Source organism: Hermetia illucens, chromosome 3, assembly GCF_905115235.1.
Source record: "Hermetia illucens chromosome 3, iHerIll2.2.curated.20191125, whole genome shotgun sequence".
Taxonomy (NCBI): domain Eukaryota; kingdom Metazoa; phylum Arthropoda; class Insecta; order Diptera; family Stratiomyidae; genus Hermetia; species Hermetia illucens.
Genome location: NC_051851.1, coordinates 76,828,572 through 76,849,450, shown reverse-complemented (window position 1 = coordinate 76,849,450; position 20,879 = coordinate 76,828,572). Strand labels below are relative to the sequence as shown.

At 39.5% G+C, this 20,879-nt stretch overlaps 1 protein-coding gene across 1 annotated transcript in view; it reads right to left on the bottom strand.

Moving 5' to 3' along the window:
• LOC119651964 overlaps positions 1-20,879 on the bottom strand; it is a 172,369-nt gene that overhangs the window by 68,417 nt on the left and 83,073 nt on the right. Inside the window, exon 2 of the mRNA XM_038055826.1 lies at positions 9,242-9,398. Coding sequence (XP_037911754.1) covers positions 9,242-9,398 — 157 coding nt within the window. The remainder of the gene's footprint in view (positions 1-9,241; positions 9,399-20,879) is intronic.

Genomic DNA, 20,879 nt, shown 5'->3' with positions numbered 1-20,879 from the left:
TTCGAGCCTGATTGACTGGTTCCACGATTATGCTTTTCTCCAGAGGATGAGTTGTCCTACCACCAACCTGGAAGGTCAATTTGCCGTAATTTTCGTTTATTCCGTCAAATAGATGATGTCACCTATTCACGACTCCAGGAATCCAACTGTATACAGCGGTATCCGAAAATCAGAAAATCAAAAACTAACAAAAATAAATTAAAGAAGTGATTACATTTCTAAGAAATAAAAATATATACGTACAAAATCAGACGGAACTTTATTTTTCATTATAAATCGTGTTTGAAATATCGAATTCGGTATTTGGGTCATTTTGGTCGCTTCAAGGCAAAATGATCTCGATTTGGTCCTTTTCTTAGTTTGACTGATATTTGAGTATCTGAACTTAATCGAAATGTATTGTGTATCCCTAGAGAACTGTCTCGCGTAGTTTTCCACTACCTCTTCAATTATAGTCCTGGTAAAATTTATTAGAAGCCACCCAGATAGATTGACATAAAATTTCGCTGTCGCTATGGTGTATTCACCGAATTGTTGAATGTCAATTCTATGACGATTTAAGATATTGTCCAGTATTCCAGTAGTCCATTAAATTAAAATTTATTTACTTTCATGGAATGTTCGGCTAGAATTACCATCATTTGTACTGCCAGAGTTTTCGCCATATCAACTAACAATTCAGATTATTTTTTAAATTTTTCCTGGATTCTTTTCGTACTTTTTTACTAATAGCTTATATTCCAGCTGCAAAACGCTTTCGAAAATTGAAATCCTAGCGTGAAGTATAGATAATATAAATTCAATAGCCGTAGAACTTATATTTAACTTTTGTTTTCTTTTTTGCCATTCGACGTTGGTCCGTATATATGTACATACCTGTATAAAAAAGGGTTGTTGACTTCCTAGCGGTTCCAGCTTTATACACTTTTGATCATATTCATCTTGAAGATACATATATTCAACAAGTTAGAATGCCGGAACCTCGACGCTCAGGGTATAGCGGTTTTGTGTTCATCTTATGTGAGAAAATTTCTACGCACGATTTCATTCAAACTAAAACCCATAATATTATTTTATATTTTTCTACAACAGGCAGACAGACCTAGATATTATACTCACCATAAACAAACAAACATTGCCTATTATCGAATACTTTACTTATAGATAGGAGACTACAAGTTTAAGACCGTTGATAATTTCTCCTATCTAGGGTCGAAAATCACAACCGGTAACAGCTACGATGATGAAATCCGCACACGATTGTTGTCAGCTACCAGAGCCTGTTACAGCTTACAAAAACTATTCCGCTCGAAACGTCTCACCATAGGATCAAAGCTCTTACTGTACAAGACTATGGTCTTGTCAGTCCTCATTTATTCCTCGGAAACTTGGGTTCTTAGCAAGAATAATTGCGAACTCTTGCCCGCGTTCGAGAGCAGAATCCTCCGAAGAATTTTTGGCCTCCTACATGAGTATGGACGATTCCGTAGCCTACATAACGACGAAATCTATGAACGATACCATGACTGTCAACTTGTGGATAAAATCCGACTCAATAGGTTACGGTGGGCGGGTCACTTAATCCGTGTGGATGAGGATGATCCAGCCCGGAAAGTCTATAACGGCAATATTTATGGTAAGAAAAGAAGACGAGGCAGACCCTGCCAGAGATGGAGCGATGGCGTAGGTCAGGACACCAGACAGCTTTTAGGGATATTGAATTGGTGGACTTCGGCGCAAAACCGGGATGTCTGTAGTTCCTTATTAAGGCAGACCTAGACCGGATACCGGTTGTTGCGCCATTGATGATGATGATGATATTTATATATGCACGTATATAAATTAATCGTACACATGTTTCCGATTTACTTCATGCACGGAAGTGTGCATATACACATATACAGTATGTATATTGAATACTGCTGGTTTAATGTACAAATTAGTGTATGTATCTACCATTAACATCTGCCCATCATGTCCATTTCTCCAGGTACTCTAATTGCATTTTTGTCCGGCTTTGTTCACATCGTCTAATTTATAATAGTTAACGTCATAACTAAATTCCGTAATTTCTCAACGTTGTCCCTTCACTTTTGATTGCGACTTTCTTTTATCTCCCTTCTTGGGCTGTAAACTTTGGAACAATACTAGCTGGAAACCGAGGGAGCCTACAGAACATTCTTAAATTCACTCTTGTTGCCTCCTATCAGTTAAAAGGTTCAGTTTCTTCTTATTACACCATAACAGCATGTCATTTCGTATTCGTACCTTCGTCCTTTTTGCAAACTAATGTTGATCGCATAATCTTACGCAATCTGATCCTTAACATGTACCCTAATGGCACTGCCTCGTCCTTCGCTATAATTCCGAAGACATCCAAATGCTCACTGCGTTATGCCACATAAACCTTAGTTATCCAAATTTTAACCATTTATTTATCCCAGTTTCGTCTTTGGTTCTGCTCCTTCAAATTTATTGTTTCCTTTACTTTTACCACTTTTCTAGAGTTTTGCCATACTTGCTCGAAAATCTGCTTTTTCTGTGCCGCAGCACTCAGACGATAAACACTACTGGATCGCCCTACGATACTCATAGCTTTCTTCATAGTTTATATTCTAAAACTGTTGCCTTTTCGGTGTCTATTTATCCATTTATTTTGATCACTTCCGCTTTTCGCACCGCTTCTTATAATTCCGTGTTACGTACCTTCTTCTCAATCGTTTCTCGCCATTTCACGTCTTCCGTCTATAACCTCTTGAATAGTCACCTCTTCAGGCTTTGTATCGTCCCGGCCGGTATGCTCTTCATGCTAATAAATTTCTTCCTACTGTTTCGCACCTTTTCGCATGACTTCTTCTGCCATCTTACACCTTCACCTATGACCTCATCTCCATGGTCTACTGCTTCTCGGTAGTTTTGCTCTCGCTCTTAGTCACCCCCTGACTGATCACTTGTTGTGATTATTCTGAATATTCTGACTTATTAAATATTCGCCCCATGGTTATATAATTTTGGTGCCCCGGCAAATTGTCATTACTACGATTTACATTGAGATCACACATCATTTTCTCAAAGTGATTTTCGTCACAATATGTCTGACTCGAGTATTTGATATTGAAATATAAATGATTAAAAGTCTAAAATGAAATGTTGCCCTGCAACTCCCCCGTTTATATTACCTCACTTTGCTGTGGTATTGACGAATTAATATATTATAATGACGTCATACACGTTTCAGAATGCACGAAATTCACATAAATTGTAAAAGTTTCACCTTCTATAACTTTGTTAATAATAGTTGGATTTCATTTAAACTTCTTAAAGTTATGCCTAATATTATCCCTTATACCACTGCCAATTTCTAAAGTATGCTCATATACTATTATTAACTTTCGCTTAGATACACCATTATGATTTTTTTTTTTAATTTTTCCCTTTAAGTCCCTTTAAATTCTATATAAAATGGCGTTGCTTGCTATATATAAAGGGATTTACAGACAACGCATTCATACATTTGGTAACAGTCGGCCAAGCCGTTTGCGAATAAATCGGGTGTGACAGACAGGGAGGCGGGTAGACAGAGATCGAGTCGGTTCTAAAAAGGTTTTGTTTCACACTTATATAGGTATAGCACTCTGGTACTCCAATGTGGGGCTGATATTTCCGGATGTTTTTAGAAACCTAAGAGAACAAAGCGTTTCTTCTCAAACCATCGTGAGGCGGCTAACCGTACTGCCTAATAAACCTTCTGTATTGCTTTCTGGGCAAATACCTGTGACCTTCATACGATCTTTGAGTGGATGAAAGGATTTATTGATATTTCAAATAAATTCATATTGTCAGTTATTAAATCCACTTTTACAAACATTGCTAATGCTTATCTTGATCAAATTTTCTGCAAACTTTTCAATATTTCCCTACACGAGTTAGAGAGTTACTCAGCTTCCTATGTTTGCTAGGTTGCTAAGCTGCATAAATGGTTAATTGCTCACTAATTAAAATTGTTCTTTTTATGATCCTTTCATTATAATTTTTAACTAATTTAAAATGCTGATTTCATTTATTTGCGGGTAGTTCAAACGTTCTTTCTGACCAAACTTTTCTTCCATAGACGTTTTGGAATAGGTAAGTCATTGTTTCAAACGGCTTCAATTATCTAGAGTATCAACAATACAGCAAGAGGTGTCCCAGATATTCGAATTTTTTGTCAAAATTAGGCAAGTCTTGCAGCTACATTCGATAGTAAAGATATCTAGCAGTCGCTATTGTTACATTTGAAATAAATATTCACAAAAATCATACAACTTTGCCAACCGCAGCTATCCACAGGCAATTTTAACGTTATCATGTAGCCTAATATGTGCGCTATACAACACAATAAGAAACAATGCCAGATCGGATGCGAAAATATAACGAAATGTCTCCCAAATATAAAAACTAAATAATTTTTTTGTTACAAAACGGTCCATTTGGAAGATTTTGTATGAAATAAAACCTTATGAGATTAGGTTCGATGTCTGTCTGTCTGTCACACCCAATTTATTCGCAAACGGCCAGACCAATTGTCACGAAAATCGGTGAAAGCATATGGCTCCCCATACATGTGAATGGAGAGTGCAGTTTTTTTCACAGAATGTGGCCATGTGGGGTATCGAGTGAAAGGGCTCAATTTGTACTTTTTGAAACTGGTCCCATATTTGATATATTTGATGGCTCAAAATATAACCCGCGAAAAATGTAAGAGGTGTCGTTCTCAGAATTTATCTCAAACCGAAAAATCTGAAAATCACAATTGTGTATCTAACCGAAATCTATATATATCCCATTCCGATATCTGCACAAATGAAATTAATAATAGTATATTAGCATATTTTAGAAATCTAGCCGGAAACCCCCCCTAAGTTGATGCTAGAACTATAAAATATATATTGCAGTTGCATAAGGGATTAGATAAGGCATAACTTTGGGATGTTTAAAGCAAATCCAACTATTATTAACAATGTTATGGAAGGTGAAACTTTTACATTTTGTGCATTGTAGAACATGTATGACGTCATCATAACCTATCAATTCGTCAATACTACAACAAAATGAGGTAATATACATGAGGGGTCGCAGGGGAACATTTCATTTTAGGTTTTTAATCATTTATGTATCAATATCAATTACTCCAAACAGATATATGTATGGTATGTATTTATATGGTGGTCAAAGGGTAGTATAAGTTCCAGCGCGAAAAGTGGATTGGTACCCACGATGGAACATGAAACCTGGGAAATGCCTGCTGAACCAACACCAACAGCTGTACCACCTAACCCGATCTCCACGTCCACGTGGTGACCGTTGGGAGTTTTTTCTTAACGAAAAGCTGAAGACGGACAAGGATGAAGGCGAGTCTCCCGCGCTCAAAAACGGGACAAATCGTACCAACTGGTCCTCCAGGTTGGGGATTGGGTAGCGCTGGCAACTCTATACGGAAAACAACTTGTTACGAAGCCACAACAGGAGCCTCGGACTGGACGGATATCCTGTCCCGATGTAGGGGTGATGTAACATTATTACAGAGATGCGTTGGACACGGACCGTTTTCCTGGAGAAGAACCGCTACACCATATATTATAGTGGCCATCCAGTAAACCTTGTGCTCGGAGTAGGTTTCTTAGTCAGCCAAAAAATGAAACCTGCTATTATCGGCTTTGAAAATATAAGCGAAGGCTGTGCACTCTGCGCTTGCGAGGCAAGTTTAGAAATATAAGCGTCACTAACGTTCACGCTCCTACAGAGGAGACTGCAGAGTCGGAGAAAGATATCTTCTACGAGGTAGCAGAACAAACCCTCGAAGCCTGTCCCACATATGATATCTAAATTATACTTGGCGATTTTAACAGCCAAGTAGGGAATGAGCCCGTATTCTCATGCTCTCAGCCTTGATGAATGTCAGAACATATAGGGGGGCCAATATAGACTCGGATCACTATCTGGTTGGCATGGTGCTCCGAGCTTGAATAACAATACCACCCAGAATCCCCTCTGACAATCAGGCGAGAGTTAACACTGAAGCCATCCACAACACAGCCCTTTACAATACCTATAAGAGGGAAATGGATAACGCAATAACCGCAGTCAACAGAGGACCTGGAGTTAAAGCATCAACAAATGATCTTCGCAATCACCTGAAGAACGCTATCATTGATACGGCCACAGACATACTCCAGCCGCAAAAGGAGTCGGAACGGCTGGTTTGACGATGAATGTAAGCTAGCAACGGAACGGAAGAATGCCACATACCGAGTAATTTTGCATTCTCAAAGAACGCGGGCACGCGCTTCGAGCGGAGAAGCGACTTCACAGATGGAAAAAGGAAGCCTGGTAGAACCAACTAGTCTGTGAACTGGAAAAGTACAGGGAGCAACCACACCAGGAGCGGAAGTTTTACTAACATGTCAGCAGGATGAAGTCTTATACATCTCGATGCTCATCCTGCCTGCCTGACAAAGAGGGAAATCTGATTTCCGACAGAATGGGCATATTGGAGTGATGGGTTGAGTACTTTGATGAGCAACTGAACAACCAGAACATCGGTGAGTTGGAGGTCCCGCCAACTGAAAACGACGGACAAATATTGCCACCACCAAATATAGGAAAAACATTCTGTGCAATTCATCGGATAAAAAATCATAAGTCGCCAGGAGCCGATGGAATTACAGCCGAATTGGTTAAATATGAAGGCGACCAATTACACCAAATGGTTCATCAATTTTTACTCAAGGTATGGGACAGCGAATCAATGCCTGCCGACTGGCAATGAGATATTATCTGTCTCATTCATAAAGGGAGATATCACACAATGCAGCAATTATAGAGGTATCACGTTGCTGAGTACCATTTATAAAATATTCTCCTCTATCTTGCTAGCCCGGATAGCCCCATACTCCCAGAACATCATTGGCCCATACCAAAGAGGCTTCACTCCAGGCAAATCAGCAACAGATCTGTTGGAACATGGACATGAGTTGCACCATCTATTCATCCACTTTAAAGCCGCCTATGATAGCCTAGCTAGGGTGAAACTTTACACGGCCATAAGAGAATTCGGTATCCGAGAAATTGATAAGCCTGACTAGGCTGACCCTGACCAACGTGCGAGGCCAGATAAAAGCAGCAGGATCACTTTCAAGACTCAAGACTCAAGACGCTCGAAACGTCGAAACGTCACTTAAAGAAGGCTAAGATGGGGCGACGGTGTAGGTCAGGACGTCAGGCAGGGTTTAGGGATATCGAATTGGTGGACCTCGGCGCAAAACCGGGATGCCTGGAGTTCTTTATTAAGGCAGGCCTCGACCGGATACCGGTTGTTGCACCATTGATGATGATGATGATGTATTTATATGGTATGTAATGAAGTTTTTGGGGTAGTGCCTAGTTCAGATAGATATATTTTTATATTAAATCAGCGTTTTCATATATACATCTGTATTATTTTGCGCACGAAGTAAATTGGAAGTATGTGTACGATATATTTATATACGTGCATATATAAGCATAGTATTCGGTAATAGGCAATGTTGTTTGTTTACGTATTACGTATTTCTTGTAGTTTGAAAGAAAATATGAATTAATGTTTTGGGTTTTTGGCAATTTACGAATGGAAAAGTGTGCGTAGAAACTTTCTCACATAAGATGAACACAACCCCTTTATACCACAAGCGCCAGCTTCGGGTATTCCGACTTGTTGTAGTTCTAGCAGCAGTATTAAATAAAAACGTGTTACCTAAATTATCAAAATATATCTAGCAGATAACTTGATTTTCACTTTGTTTAAATGTTCACGTTGAGAGCGCTGACAACAAAATGTGCACTTTGCAAAAGACTCAATTTTCAACCCCCCCTTACTGAGATTGTCCTTTATCTCGGCAGTTTTTATTGTATTTCTACGGTCATTTTTCAAATTTGACTTTTGGCTGGCTAAATCCTTGAAATTGGCCTTTGTGCAGTGGGCATCGTGTGGAGACGGGTGTAGGATTTGGTGGCATAGCTGTGGATGATATTTCAGGCGTTGTTTAACAGCGCTTAATGTGGCACTCTCGACCTAATATACTGGCGTACTTCATCGCTTTCGACTCCGTAGGGTCAATTTATGAAAATGCGTACCTCCAATTCATAGAGAATTTTTTCAGTGTGCTACTCTATTGCACAGTATGGACTTGGAGACCCTGCCGTTACTTCCTAGCAATGCAGCTCTTCTCTACACACTTTTAGACACCTTCCGAAGCATCTTCTCCAATGCTGACCTTTCTTGCATTCAGGAGGTTATCTAATGCCTGCCTTGATCCTTGATGTGTAGTACCTGCAGGTTCTTTAATTTGATCTGCTCTACTAAAGCATTCCCAATTTCTGTCCTGGCCTCATTAAGTCCGAAGGAGATTTTATTTTTAAGTAAACAGCGGAAAACTGCAGTTTTCATTTCACCTAGCTTTTTCAACTGAGTTAGCTTTCTTTTAAATCCTGATAACAATTTCACCCTGCGTTTCGAAGGTAAATCAGCTTTCACTTTTCCTAGTATGCCTGCATAGGAAGAGATATTGGGGAAATAATTCTTTGATCCACATACATTTGTTTGGTAGAAATTATAAAGTGACCATTAAATGTAGAGGCAACATTTGCTGTGGGTAGCACCACACCCCTTGCGATATATTAACGAATCTGGGATTTTCCTTAGACGGCCTGACTTGACTTTCCCCCCTAGAAGTTCCGTTATTTATGATAACTGTTGCCCCAGGATGAGTGTCTTCAACTTACTTTTTTTTTTCTTTTTCAACTTTCGATTTTTGACTAAACCTTAATCCAATCATTATGTAAACACATATAAGCATGAACAATTTCCCAACCAGTTTACTCGGAAAAAATGGATGATGCATTTTATATTCAACTTACGTAATTGCCAACATCCTTTATTTCAATTCACATTTAGATGTAAATTTGTTCACACCAAACAAATATCCAAGTTTCATTTTACATTTCCCGAGATTTTCGGGAGATATTCAAAACATGACTATATATCACCATTAAAATGCAGGAAATAAACTACGGAAAATGAATACAATTATCTCTCAAAAATAAATTTTACTCTAATTAAAACATAAATTTTTCCTTACGCTGTTTTCTTCTTTTATGTAGTACATAAAAATGTTTTTCTTCCGCCAAAACAATAAAAGGACACCGGAAATAACATGGAACCTACCTGAAAAACTCCTCGCCATCTTTGTACCATTTCACGGAGTTGAGCTTGTGCCCGCTCATATTGTAGCTACAGGATAATTTCACTCGGACACGATAATCAACAATTTCCGGAACTTCGATGTTTGTTACGAACAGTCCATTCACGGTTTTACGTTGCCCTGAAATGAGGAAACAACAATTAGCAAGAAAGAGACTTGTTTAGCGGCTTTTATTGTGGACTTCCAATAGTAAAGGTACAATGGCTCTACAGTTGCGGAAGTGATAAAAAAAAGTTTCAATCCGGTTGCGGGTACAAGAAAGTTTTTAATACGCTCAGTGATTTGGAAGAAACTTTCGATTGATTGATTCTTTGGTCAGGAAACCTTTATGAACTATGTATGTATGAAGTTGACTAGTTAGAAAGTGATACTTTTAAAAAAGTTAATAGTTTGTCGAGTGGAGTTGATTGACACAGTTTGAAAACGGAAACCATTATAAATAAGATCATCTTTTGTTGTGTTTTCTGCTATCAAAGTAGAAGACCAGAGAGATCAGAGGTCGATTTGTTGTGCTATATGTACCAAAGGAAAACGATACGGCCTATGTGGCCTGCTCTCTAATCTTCATATTTGTGCCAAATCTTATTATTATTAGCGGAGTAGTTTAAAGTTTCCTCTTTCACTTAAATTTACTGACCCAGCAGCTCCACATTGAAGTTAATGTTTGGGAATACTCAATGCGTATACATCAACTTAAATCCGTTCATAATTGAAGCGTTTCTGGTTTCCAATTTATTTCTTATTTTGATTAGAAATTATATTGTTTCTTTCTGGAACTAAAGCACTCAGTTTTTAAATGTACATCTATAAGGATTTTGCTTAGAAGCCAGTGGTGATTATTTTTGCATAGGATCTAATGGGGGGGGGGGCGGATTACGTCTAGAAAAAATGTCAACCTTCCTTCGATTTAGATAACTCTCCGCCTACTCGATATCCTCAGAAGTTTTCAAGATTACCCTCGTTGCCTTCATCTGTATGACAAGATGATGAGGAGTCGATCTTAGCAGGATCTCCTAGGATGCCGTTGGGTATGTCCTCATTGCCTCACGGATATACACCCAACACCCAACTGTATAGTTCTGTCTGCCGAGTGTAGTTCTGTCTGCCCAAATTAAGGCCCCATAAGTAATTATTGGCCTTTGCTATTGTATATATTCAATGCAATGCAATGTGGTATCCGCATTTATTTCTTGCTATGGACTTCCAAATCATAAAAGCCCTTGTGACTTATGAACCCGGCGTGCGTCCTCAAGAGTAGTTTACGGTCTAGGTCTATTCCCGAATACTGACTCCTATTTGACTTCTATGGCTCTTAAGTGGTCAACCTTTCGCTTTCTGGTGAATGTTATTATGATGGGCTTCATTTGATTGATGCAATTCCGTCTTCTTGACCAGTTGCTAGTAATTCTCAATACCAATTGGATGTCACAAAAGGTTCCTCATACGATAGCGGCCCAGTTAAGAAATGGCGCCACAAGGTTCGATTTTTTACTGGTTTGAATAGTGTCATAGTTCAGTGGCTAGTGGACTAGGCTGTCTCAGCATAAGATCGAAGTTCAAATCTGACTGGCGGTAGTGCGATTTGTAACGTGATTAGATGTCGGATACTCGTCTACTCGGCTGTAATTGAGTCAAATGAGGCTCATAATTACAGGCAAAGGCCTTGCTGACCACATTACTTCTTACAGTTCGCTGTAGACGTGTAGTACACCGTTATGATCTTGAATGAAGTGCTCTAAAACGCTTCAAGGCCTTCATGTAATTGGAGTGTGACGCGAACAATTATGATTATTATTATTATTTTAAAATGAATGGAATTTTTAATACAATTTAACGACAATTTTTCCGTCTATCAAATCAAACCCTAGCAACTGCAAAAGTTTCATATTTGACAAAATATTCACAGTTGACTTCAAGTCGGGAAACCAGAAGCTGGACGCTTCCTTCCTTTCAGGTTTTGTTTATTTCTTATATAAAATCATTTCATAGACATTTGTCGCATCTCGATCTTAGAATTTGTACTGAAACAACAACTTTAACCTATTATAACTTTGTTAGGAATAGTGCGATTTCCACCAAACTTGGTAGGATTATGCTTAATATTGGAAAATTTCATGATTCTAGGATGAACTAAATGAGGGCTTTGCAGCCAATTAGTAAATATTGTATGAATATACTCGTACTTTTATATTATTTACTTTCACAGATATCGGTAAGGAAGGTGTTTCGGAATCTAGGCGATTTAATATGCTCTGAGAATAGTAAGAAATAACCACTTTTCAGCTGCCGCCTGCCCCCTTGTGTGTTAAATGTCAGAACTGATACCAATTTTTGAAAGTTAATTGAGAGCTTTCATTTGGTAACTCACATGACTATGTTCGGTGGAAAAAGTTATACACCCCGCTTTTGCATGTACGTATGTAGACCCCCTTCAATTTCAAGTAAAACTCCCTGTATGCGAGGACGTTCACAATTCCTGCCTTCCCACCAAATTTGCTGTGAATCCGTATAACCGCCTCTGAGAAAAATATGTGTGACAGACAGACATTAAACCAATTTTAATAAGGTTTTATTTTACACAAAACATTAAAAAGAGGGAGAGCTAATATTTTCAAAAATAATCTCTTCAATTTGCGGCTTTTCTAGGATAATATCAATTCTGTAATTAATGGTGGTGGTGTCCCCGTATATTCGTATCATAGTCGTAACCCACAAAAAAGTCGATGTTGTTAAATGAATAAAGTTAAGCTTTTATTTGCATATTTCTAATTGAAATATTTAGCGGTTTTTCAATGTGGTTACGTCATTGATAAAATTTCATAAAAAGCTGTTTAATTATTGTATTAGCTGGATGTTGTAGAACCGTTATGAATAAAACGCATGGGTTTAATTGATAAATTCCACTTGTAGGAATTAATTCAAACATAATCAACATTTGAATGATAAATGTAACGATAATCATATGAACGCACTTCGAGCGAGTTAACATGTTTTGCAAAGGTTTAAATTCGCTTACCAAAATTCAATAAAATATTAAATTTATAAACGCATCTGAGAACTTTAATGATATATTTATATGAAATGAGCAGCACCTTCTACATATTGGAAAGAATGATAAGTTGGGGAAGGGCACAGTAACCGTTCGGGTTGATGATATGCAGTGCAAAGTGCTATTGCAAAACTTAAAGGAAAGTGGCGAAATTGACTATGCATATCTCCCAGCATTTAAGTGCAGTATTAGACTACTGAAGTGTCCCGTCAGCGCACGTTTACACGCCTCTGTGCTAGCTGTTCGGTGGGAGCGAAAATCCTCATATATTAAGGAGGCGCGGCCCCCCTCTAAGTTCGACGTGCGCGGCCATAATAATTGAGGATACTGTTATCTTTAATATGCAGCGAATTAAGAGGAGGAAGAAGCGATTATCCTATTAAAACAATCAAACAACTGAGCGAATCCATTTTTAAGGTTTTGTGTGAATCAAAACCTTCTCAAAATCGACTTAATGTCTGTCTGTCAATCCATCCGTATGTATGCCTGTCAGATCTATTTTCTCTGAAGCGAGAAAATGAGAAGCAGTCACTATATGTATCCCGACTGTCTCAAAAGTAGCCTACATACCAAAATCTCTATAAAGAAGTTAATAATGGTGTTTTACTATATTTATTATTAGCTTACTTTTTAGAAACTGACTGGAAACCAACCCCCCCCCCCCTAAAATTATCCTAAAATCGGTAGGTTTGTAACATTGCCACTTTCCGCCGTCAACTAATTCATGGAAGGTTTGCTACGTTTCGAAGCTTTGCATACTGTCATTACCAGGTTCATCAGCTTTGGAACGGCAATGTACTTTACGTTTGCGAGGCAAATTTAGAAATACAACCCTCATTAACATTCACGCCCCTACAGAGGAGACTGCAGAGTCGGAGAAGAATACCTTCTACGAGGCTATAAAACGAATCGTCAAAGCCTGTCCCATTTTAACAGCCAAGTAGGGACGGAAACCGTATTCAAGCGTTATGTTTGACTCCCATAGCTTACACAAAACTTCGAGCGACAACGAAATGCGGATAATTCAATTAGCAATGTCACATGAAATGGTTGTGGGAATTACCTGGTTTGCGTGGAAAGCGGTCCACAAACAAACGTGGGCCTCTCCAGACGGGACCGCTTCCAACCAACTTGACCACGTGTTAATTGAGCGCCGCCACCTCTCAGCCGAATGTCAGAACAGGCGAGGGGGGCAATATAGATTCGGATTACTAACTCGTTGGCATGATGCTATTCGAGCAACACCCGCCGAGAATCCCCTCTGACAATTAGGTCAGTGTTAACTCTCATCCACAGAACAGCCTTCCGTAACAGCTCAAAGGGGGAAATAGATGCCACAGTAACCTCGGCTAACATATATTCTCGAGATGAAGCATCATCAAATGATCATCACAATCACCAGAACAATTTTATCATTGATATGGCCACAGACTTACTTGGTGGGAGTGGCACCATCCTCTTTAAGTCCACGATATCGACATCATGGGTAGGGCGGCCCGAGACGTACAAACTGCCTTCATCCAGATCGAGCAGGCGGCGCGAGATCACGTCAATGAAGACAAGTCAAATTATATGGTGGCAATGTCAGCATCAAAAACCAACCAACCAACAGCATCAAACCGCACTGCCCAAAGGAGAAGAACAAAGATAGGAAACTACAACTTTGAGACCGTTGATAATTCCTCCTATCTAGGGATGACAATCACAACCGATAACAGCTACAACGATGAAATCGGCGCACGGTTGTTGGCTTTCAACAGAGCCTATTTCGGCTTACAAAAACGCTCGAAATGTCTCATCATACGGTCAAAGCTCTTACTGTACACGACAATGATCTTGCCAGTCCTCATTTATTCCTCGGAAACTTGGGTTTGCGAACTATTTGTCGCATTCGAGGAAACAATTCTCCGAAGAATTAAATTTAAATTCGCATGTAATCTATCGTTGCGTAGGCTTTGATTGGGACAAAGTAGATCATGGGATTCAATTTTAGAGACATATAGCTTCTATAAGGGATGGGAAAAAATTGTTTTTTTTTCCCGAAATTATCAAAAATCAAGGCTGGATGTTTTTTTTTGCCTTATAATTCTTTCCAAAGGGTTCATCGCCCAATCGAATAATTGAGTGCAGTGTTCATAGTACTGCAGCTTTTCCAATTTTTCGAGTTTCAATAAATTTTTTGGGGAAATATTCTTCAAGTATGATACTATCGATAAAAAAATAAATTTCTGAAAAGTTCTAATTGTATATTTGAACAATTCAATTTGTTTTCAGGCCTAAAAGTTTGTTAGATTACTTTTTTTAAGACCGTAACAGTACACTGGAAATCAATATGATCAGCGTTCTCCTTGCGTTCTCCTACATATGATTATTGCCCTGATTTGATTCAGCTACTCAACCTAGGCGATTATATAATGCCTGGCCGGAATCGAGCAACTCAAAAATCTAAAATGTTGGTGAATTTGACAGTGTAGGCCCGCCCGCAAATACTGAAGCTCTTCCGAAGTATCCGTGTTAACGGAAATAAACGGCTAAAACTCGAATTAAAAGTCGAAAAAAATATACCGGGCCGCTCGTATGCGGCGTATGGATCGAATAATTTTGACATCTCGATGAGAATTATTTAACAAATCTAATGCAAGAATATTTTGGTAGTCTTTCAGTCTTTCTCGATATTTATTAGTTTGAGTATTTCGTTTAGTTTAGTTATAATGCCTGGTTAAGTCAAAAATAATTGCTCCCGAATAATGGTAATATGACCGCTGCAATAGCTATTGGTTTCTACTTTAAACTCCAAGCAATATCCCTACCCCTAACTATAATTCAAAGAACTGACTCTGCCTGGAATACATCTGTTTTTGGGTCACCTTTGTTACTGCTGCTGCAACCAATCGAAGGCGGTATAAGCACACTTTGCACTCGCGTCCCTTCGATGAACAGTCCATAGGAATTTCTCCAAAATTTTTTTTTTCACCTATTTTGATCTTGTTTTTTCCTTCGACGATTTAATTGATTTGATCTTGTCAGTCCTTATGCATTCCTCGGAGACTTATTATAGGTTCTTAGCAAAAAAAAACAGCGAACTGTTCAGGGGAGGCTGTCATTGTAGGAGGTTTGGAACGCTCAAAAAATAGTGTACCAGCCTTCCAGTTACTCACAGTACGTTCTAAGGGAGTCTAATTTCGAACATCTTACAAATCTCCTATTTTCGAAAAGGAATTTGATGAAATTGCACCAGTTTTCGTGTTTATTACTTTGACAAGCACTGTTGAGAAATTGTTCGGTTGCCAAGGTTTTGTAGTTTTCGATTTCACCAGGAAAATATTTTACGGCATTTATCTTGGGTAGCATGACAATTCACTTCAACGTGATCCGGATTATTCTTCTGTGGCCAAGTAGTCTTCGATTAGCTACACTTTACTTGAAAAAATCAAAAATTGACTGACGGTTTCGTCCAGGGCAGAGGCACTCATCAGTCGCTGCCTCACCTCTTCCCTGGGAGCAGCGTGACCGAAAGTGCCAACAGGTGGAAAGACGCTCCCTTTTATCATCGCAAAAACACGGCAAGGTTGCGAATTATATTGGACTTAAAACGCCAGTCGGTGTAGTCTAAGCTAGACTAAGGCTAAAGCTAAGCTGTTGTTTAGGATCTGCGGCATCCTAAGTCCACATCCACATGATGGTGGACCAAACTAAATGAGGAGCAACTTACTCCCACGTTTTTTAGTCCATGGATCCCTAGTTTGGAGCGTAGCGCCCCAAGCATTAAAAATCGAAAAAATCAAAAATTGACTGACGGTTTCATCCAGGGCAGAGGCAACTCATCAGACGCTGCCTCACCTCTGCCCTGGGAGCAGCGTGGCCGAAAGTGCCACTTTACTACCAAAAAGTTCGTTGAACCTGCCCCTTCCTGTTTTCAGGTGACTATAAAATGCTATGATCAGTTGAACCCAACTTGATTTTGTTTGATTTTTATCGTGTTGGTGATAAGCCAGCGTAGGCTCTGTGATTGGAGTGATCGCTAAAGGCTTATTTGAAATTCCGATGATGGTTGTGGTTCCGAGTCATCTGGTTGAGCTGAACTAGATTTGATTTAGGCAGTAGCACAACTACTTGTTTTGTCAATATGTAGGTGGCTTTCAGTCAATCGGTTGACACTGGTATGTGTTTGCAATGACAGATGGTCAGGTTTTCTCCCCTCTGCTCATAACCTTGAATGGCTTAATATAACGCGCCTGAGGTAAATTTTTCAAAGCATCATGTCGCAAAAATATACTGAAAATTTGCAAAATGCCAGAAAATGAATATCTTATTTTCTTCACGGCTTATGATTGGTGGTGGGTGAAGCTCTTGTCGTGTCTTAATAGCTCATCTGCTGGCGAACCTAAAACCACATGTTTTCGTCATAATCGAATTAGGCTAGGCGGGTTTTGAGGTCTCAGAATTGTTCGTAAAATCCAATTATATGTTTGGTAACAGCGAATGACTGCCTCGAGTTGTCAATGATATCACTCCAGTATTTCATTAACTTGAGCAGGTTAAGCTGCTTTTTGCAACATCTTCGAGTTAGTTAGTCGCCCAAACGACCTTCATAAAAGCTATTTCAATTGGTCGGTATTAATTCCTTAAAAACAAGGAGGAACAAGTCTTTCATGCAAGTCAGACAATATATGTAACCTGAAGGAGCAGTAATATGTCTAACTTAATATGTCGAAACCTTCGTACAGGTTAAGCGATGTTTGCTATGGGTACTGGAAAGTGTGTTGAAATTTAAGAAAGTTGCTCGCTCATACCTTTTTGATCGATGGCCACGGTTCAAATCTTATTGGTGGCAGTGGGATTTGTATCATGATTTGATGTCGGATACCAGTCGACTCAGCTGTGAATGAGTATCTGAGTCAAATCAGGGTAATAATCTCGGGCGAGCACAATGCTGACCACACTGCCTCCTACAGTGTACTGTAATGTACCGTTACGGTCGGTGCTCTAACACACTTTAAGGCCCTGATCCAATATGGATTGTTGTGCCACCGATTATTATTATTATAATTATTAATATTGAAAGCCTATTTGCGAAATGGTTTTGTAAGATATGAATGCCTCTTTGTTGTTCAGATGTCACAGTGTACTTCTGCGCCCATCCCAGGCAGTGAGATTTTCTGAAGTAGTAAACACTTCTGACGGACTGCAACTTAAATATCATGGTGAAGACTTTACTAATTTTTACTTGAATGAATAAAAACAATAGTTCGTAGTATATGAAGGTGGTGAAATCCCTCGCTAGGCGAACTTGTCTGGAGAATTTGGCAGTATCGTACTTTGCCGAAAATTTGTCGACGAACGTATCTGAAGAATTTCGCAGTATCGTACATTGCCGAAAATTTGTGGACGAACGTGTTATAGTTGGCTTCTATTGGGCTGAATTTCTTTGATTAGAAGCCTACCAGTTCAGTGCCGAGAGCCTTGGACTACATGCATTAATTTTATTTTAAATAAAAGATACAGTAAACGGAGGGAACTCCAATAGCATATTACAACACAAGTACAAGCAGAATTTACAATTTTTTTAATGAAGGAAAGGATGGGGCCAAACGACCAAGCTGCAAGCGACTATAGTCGCGATGGGTTCGAAAGTACAGGAAAAACCGAAGAGGTTCGCGAAAGGCATCTCAAAAGGACTAAGGTTGCGAACGTTATAACCTGATTTACGCCATGCACCTCCGGGGTTATTGAAGAGTCTCCCAGGCCGCTACAAAACTTGAACAAAATAGAAGCATCTGTCAAACTTCTTCGGTGCTGTACGATCCCAAATTAAAGAGGGAGTTGACCATCAAGGCAACAGGTGTCTGGATGGCTCAGTAATTAGAGCGTTGAGCTCTCGTAGTGAAAATTCGCGGTTCAAATCTCACTAGTGGTAGAGGAATATGTTTCGTGACTGGGTGCCGGATATCAGTTGACCCTGCTGTGAATGAGTACCTGAATCCAATCAAGGTAATAATCACGGACGAGCGATATGATGATCATTTTGCCTCCTAAGTGTATTGTAATGTACCAATCAAAGACTTAGGAGAAGTCAGTACAGATTTAATGGATATGTTTTCCTAACTCAACTCAAGTAAATTGGTGACAGTTGAGCGCTCTGATTGAAATCCATGGGGTTCCTCAACAATAAAGTGTCCAAAACGGCACAAGAGGTCTTTTATATATTTCTCAGGAATCTTGGAGATCGAGGGAACGATAGATGTTGGTCGGTAATTGTCGTCCATAATAGCAGCAGCGTTTTTGTGCAAAAGGATGATACGAGCCTTTTTTTGCTTGTCCGGAAAGATGACTTGCGAGAAACTCTTGGAAAAAATGATAAAAAAGGGAAAGAAAACTTGACACCTACATTTTAACAAAAGTTTTTGCAAGTCTTCTGGACCACAACCGCATTGATATCAGAACCGTCGAAAAGAAACAGATTTGAAAGTAGCGACGGGGCTAATCAGGCGTGCCGTCGGTTATCTAAATTCCCGATAGTTAAATGAGCCGAGAATCCTCGCTAAATACTGTGAGTGTTCGTTCTGTACAAGATATCTGTGGAGGTCCTGGTGTCAAGTGGATGTAAAGCCTAGTGTTGTATGTGGTGGCGGTGATTTTTGCAATTAATATTTATGAATCTTTATTCGGGTAATGGACACTCACTACCTTCTTATTGGAAGTGTTGCAATAAAATACTCCCCCTCTCGAAGTAGTCGCTGTACTTTAGTCGATAAGTCTACAGTGTTTGCAAGTCAACCAGAACCCATAATGATGAAGGCAGTTTATTGCAGCGATTAGCGCTAACATATAGGGTCGATCTGTCACACCCAAGGAAACTCCCGTCGGAGCTCGAGAGTCAACTTTAACGTTAACGCCGTTGCACTCATGTATCGATGTTTGATCCATTTGCCGCCACCAGGCGATGTATCATGCCTTCATGAAATCGCACGTGTGCATTCTCGACCGAGGAAACACATAAAAGGAAGGTTTCCTTGAAGTCCCCTTCAGTAATGAAGGAGGGGCGTGTAGTGGTGCCGATGAAACTGCTTGCGCTTTTAGCGACCGCCTAACACCAATGATCATAACAAATAGCTGATGGTGGAGTCGAGCGTTTACAGGAACGGTCTCGAGAACTCGACGTGGGCCTCCTTCGATGTAGGGACCGCGCAGATTATTCTAGATTACTCCACCTTTCATCGACCTCGCTGCGGATTATTGATGGAATGTGATGAAAATCCGCCGCTAATGGACGACGCGCTACCGAAGTCACCAGCATGTATGCATCTTTCCCCGAGGAATGCGCTTCGTTACAACTATGGATATTGCAACACAGCGAGGCCCACGTCTTCATTTCCAAGGAGCTTCGCCTTCGAGGTTCTCTGAGTCCAGCCTGCATAGATCCGTTTACAGATACCACCACCAGCTTATTTTTTTTCTGTTTTTGGCGATAGAAGCGAAGAAAACGAGTTTAACAAACGAGTTTAAAACTGTAGTGCCTCTCTTTTATAGTTGGAGTCTTTTTTTGCCAGGCCTTCCTCTTCCCGTTTTTTTACTTCACTGACTGAGTACAACTCTTTAACTTTCATATTCACATTTTGACACTCTTAATGTGATAGAAACCTACTACAAGCTATCTCACTACAACAACGTGGTGTCCGGAAGCACCATTAGATACTTACTTCTCTCCCCAATAAGATTTTATTTTGTGGTTTGTATGATGACCAGATCTTATCTTATTGTGGCTTTTCTTCTTTCCATAGAGTTTAGCAAGAAACTTTTTTTGGAAACCAAAAGAAAAATAATATGCATCGCTGTTATGAAACGTAATATAGAACTCGCCTTTTCCCAGGTTACACCTTCGGGAGATGTACCCACGTTCATTTTCCCAACGTACAACAGGAAAGGTGTCAATTACTTCAGAGGCAATTAAGTGGTAGTCGGTGAATTTGTTTTATTTATATGAATGACCACCACTGCATTAGTGGAACAGGAGTGGTAGAAGATAGGGATGATTTCGCGATTTTGCTGAAACCAGGTGATCGAAATGCTGGGACGGGAGAGAAATTGAGAGGGAGCTTTGCTACTACTCTACGTGGGAATTCGTTTGCTTAACTTTAACTTAAACCTTGAAATAAATACAAGCAGATTCTGGAATTTGTCCACCCTGGAACAACTTCCAGCCAAGTTTCTTTCTTTACCCGAAGAAGATATTCTTATGAAATTTTCTGTTTTTTATGAATCAACCTAGATGACCTCTGGCGGTTATGTGGGCGTTAAGGAGTCATTATTGCTGACATTGCTATGGCTTGAGTATTGTTAGCAATATCAGCGTGATACTTGATTTCGATAACAAGAATCGTCGCAGAAGGAGGTAGAGGGAATCATTCTCAATCAAAGCATCCACCTAGAAATCAGTAAAGACTCCAACTGCTCGAGAATAATAATTCTAAAGGCAACAGGCAGGTAACAATACGTCCTTCTTAGAACTTCCTTCTTTATAAACTTGAGTACTAAACTTGAAAAGGTAATGT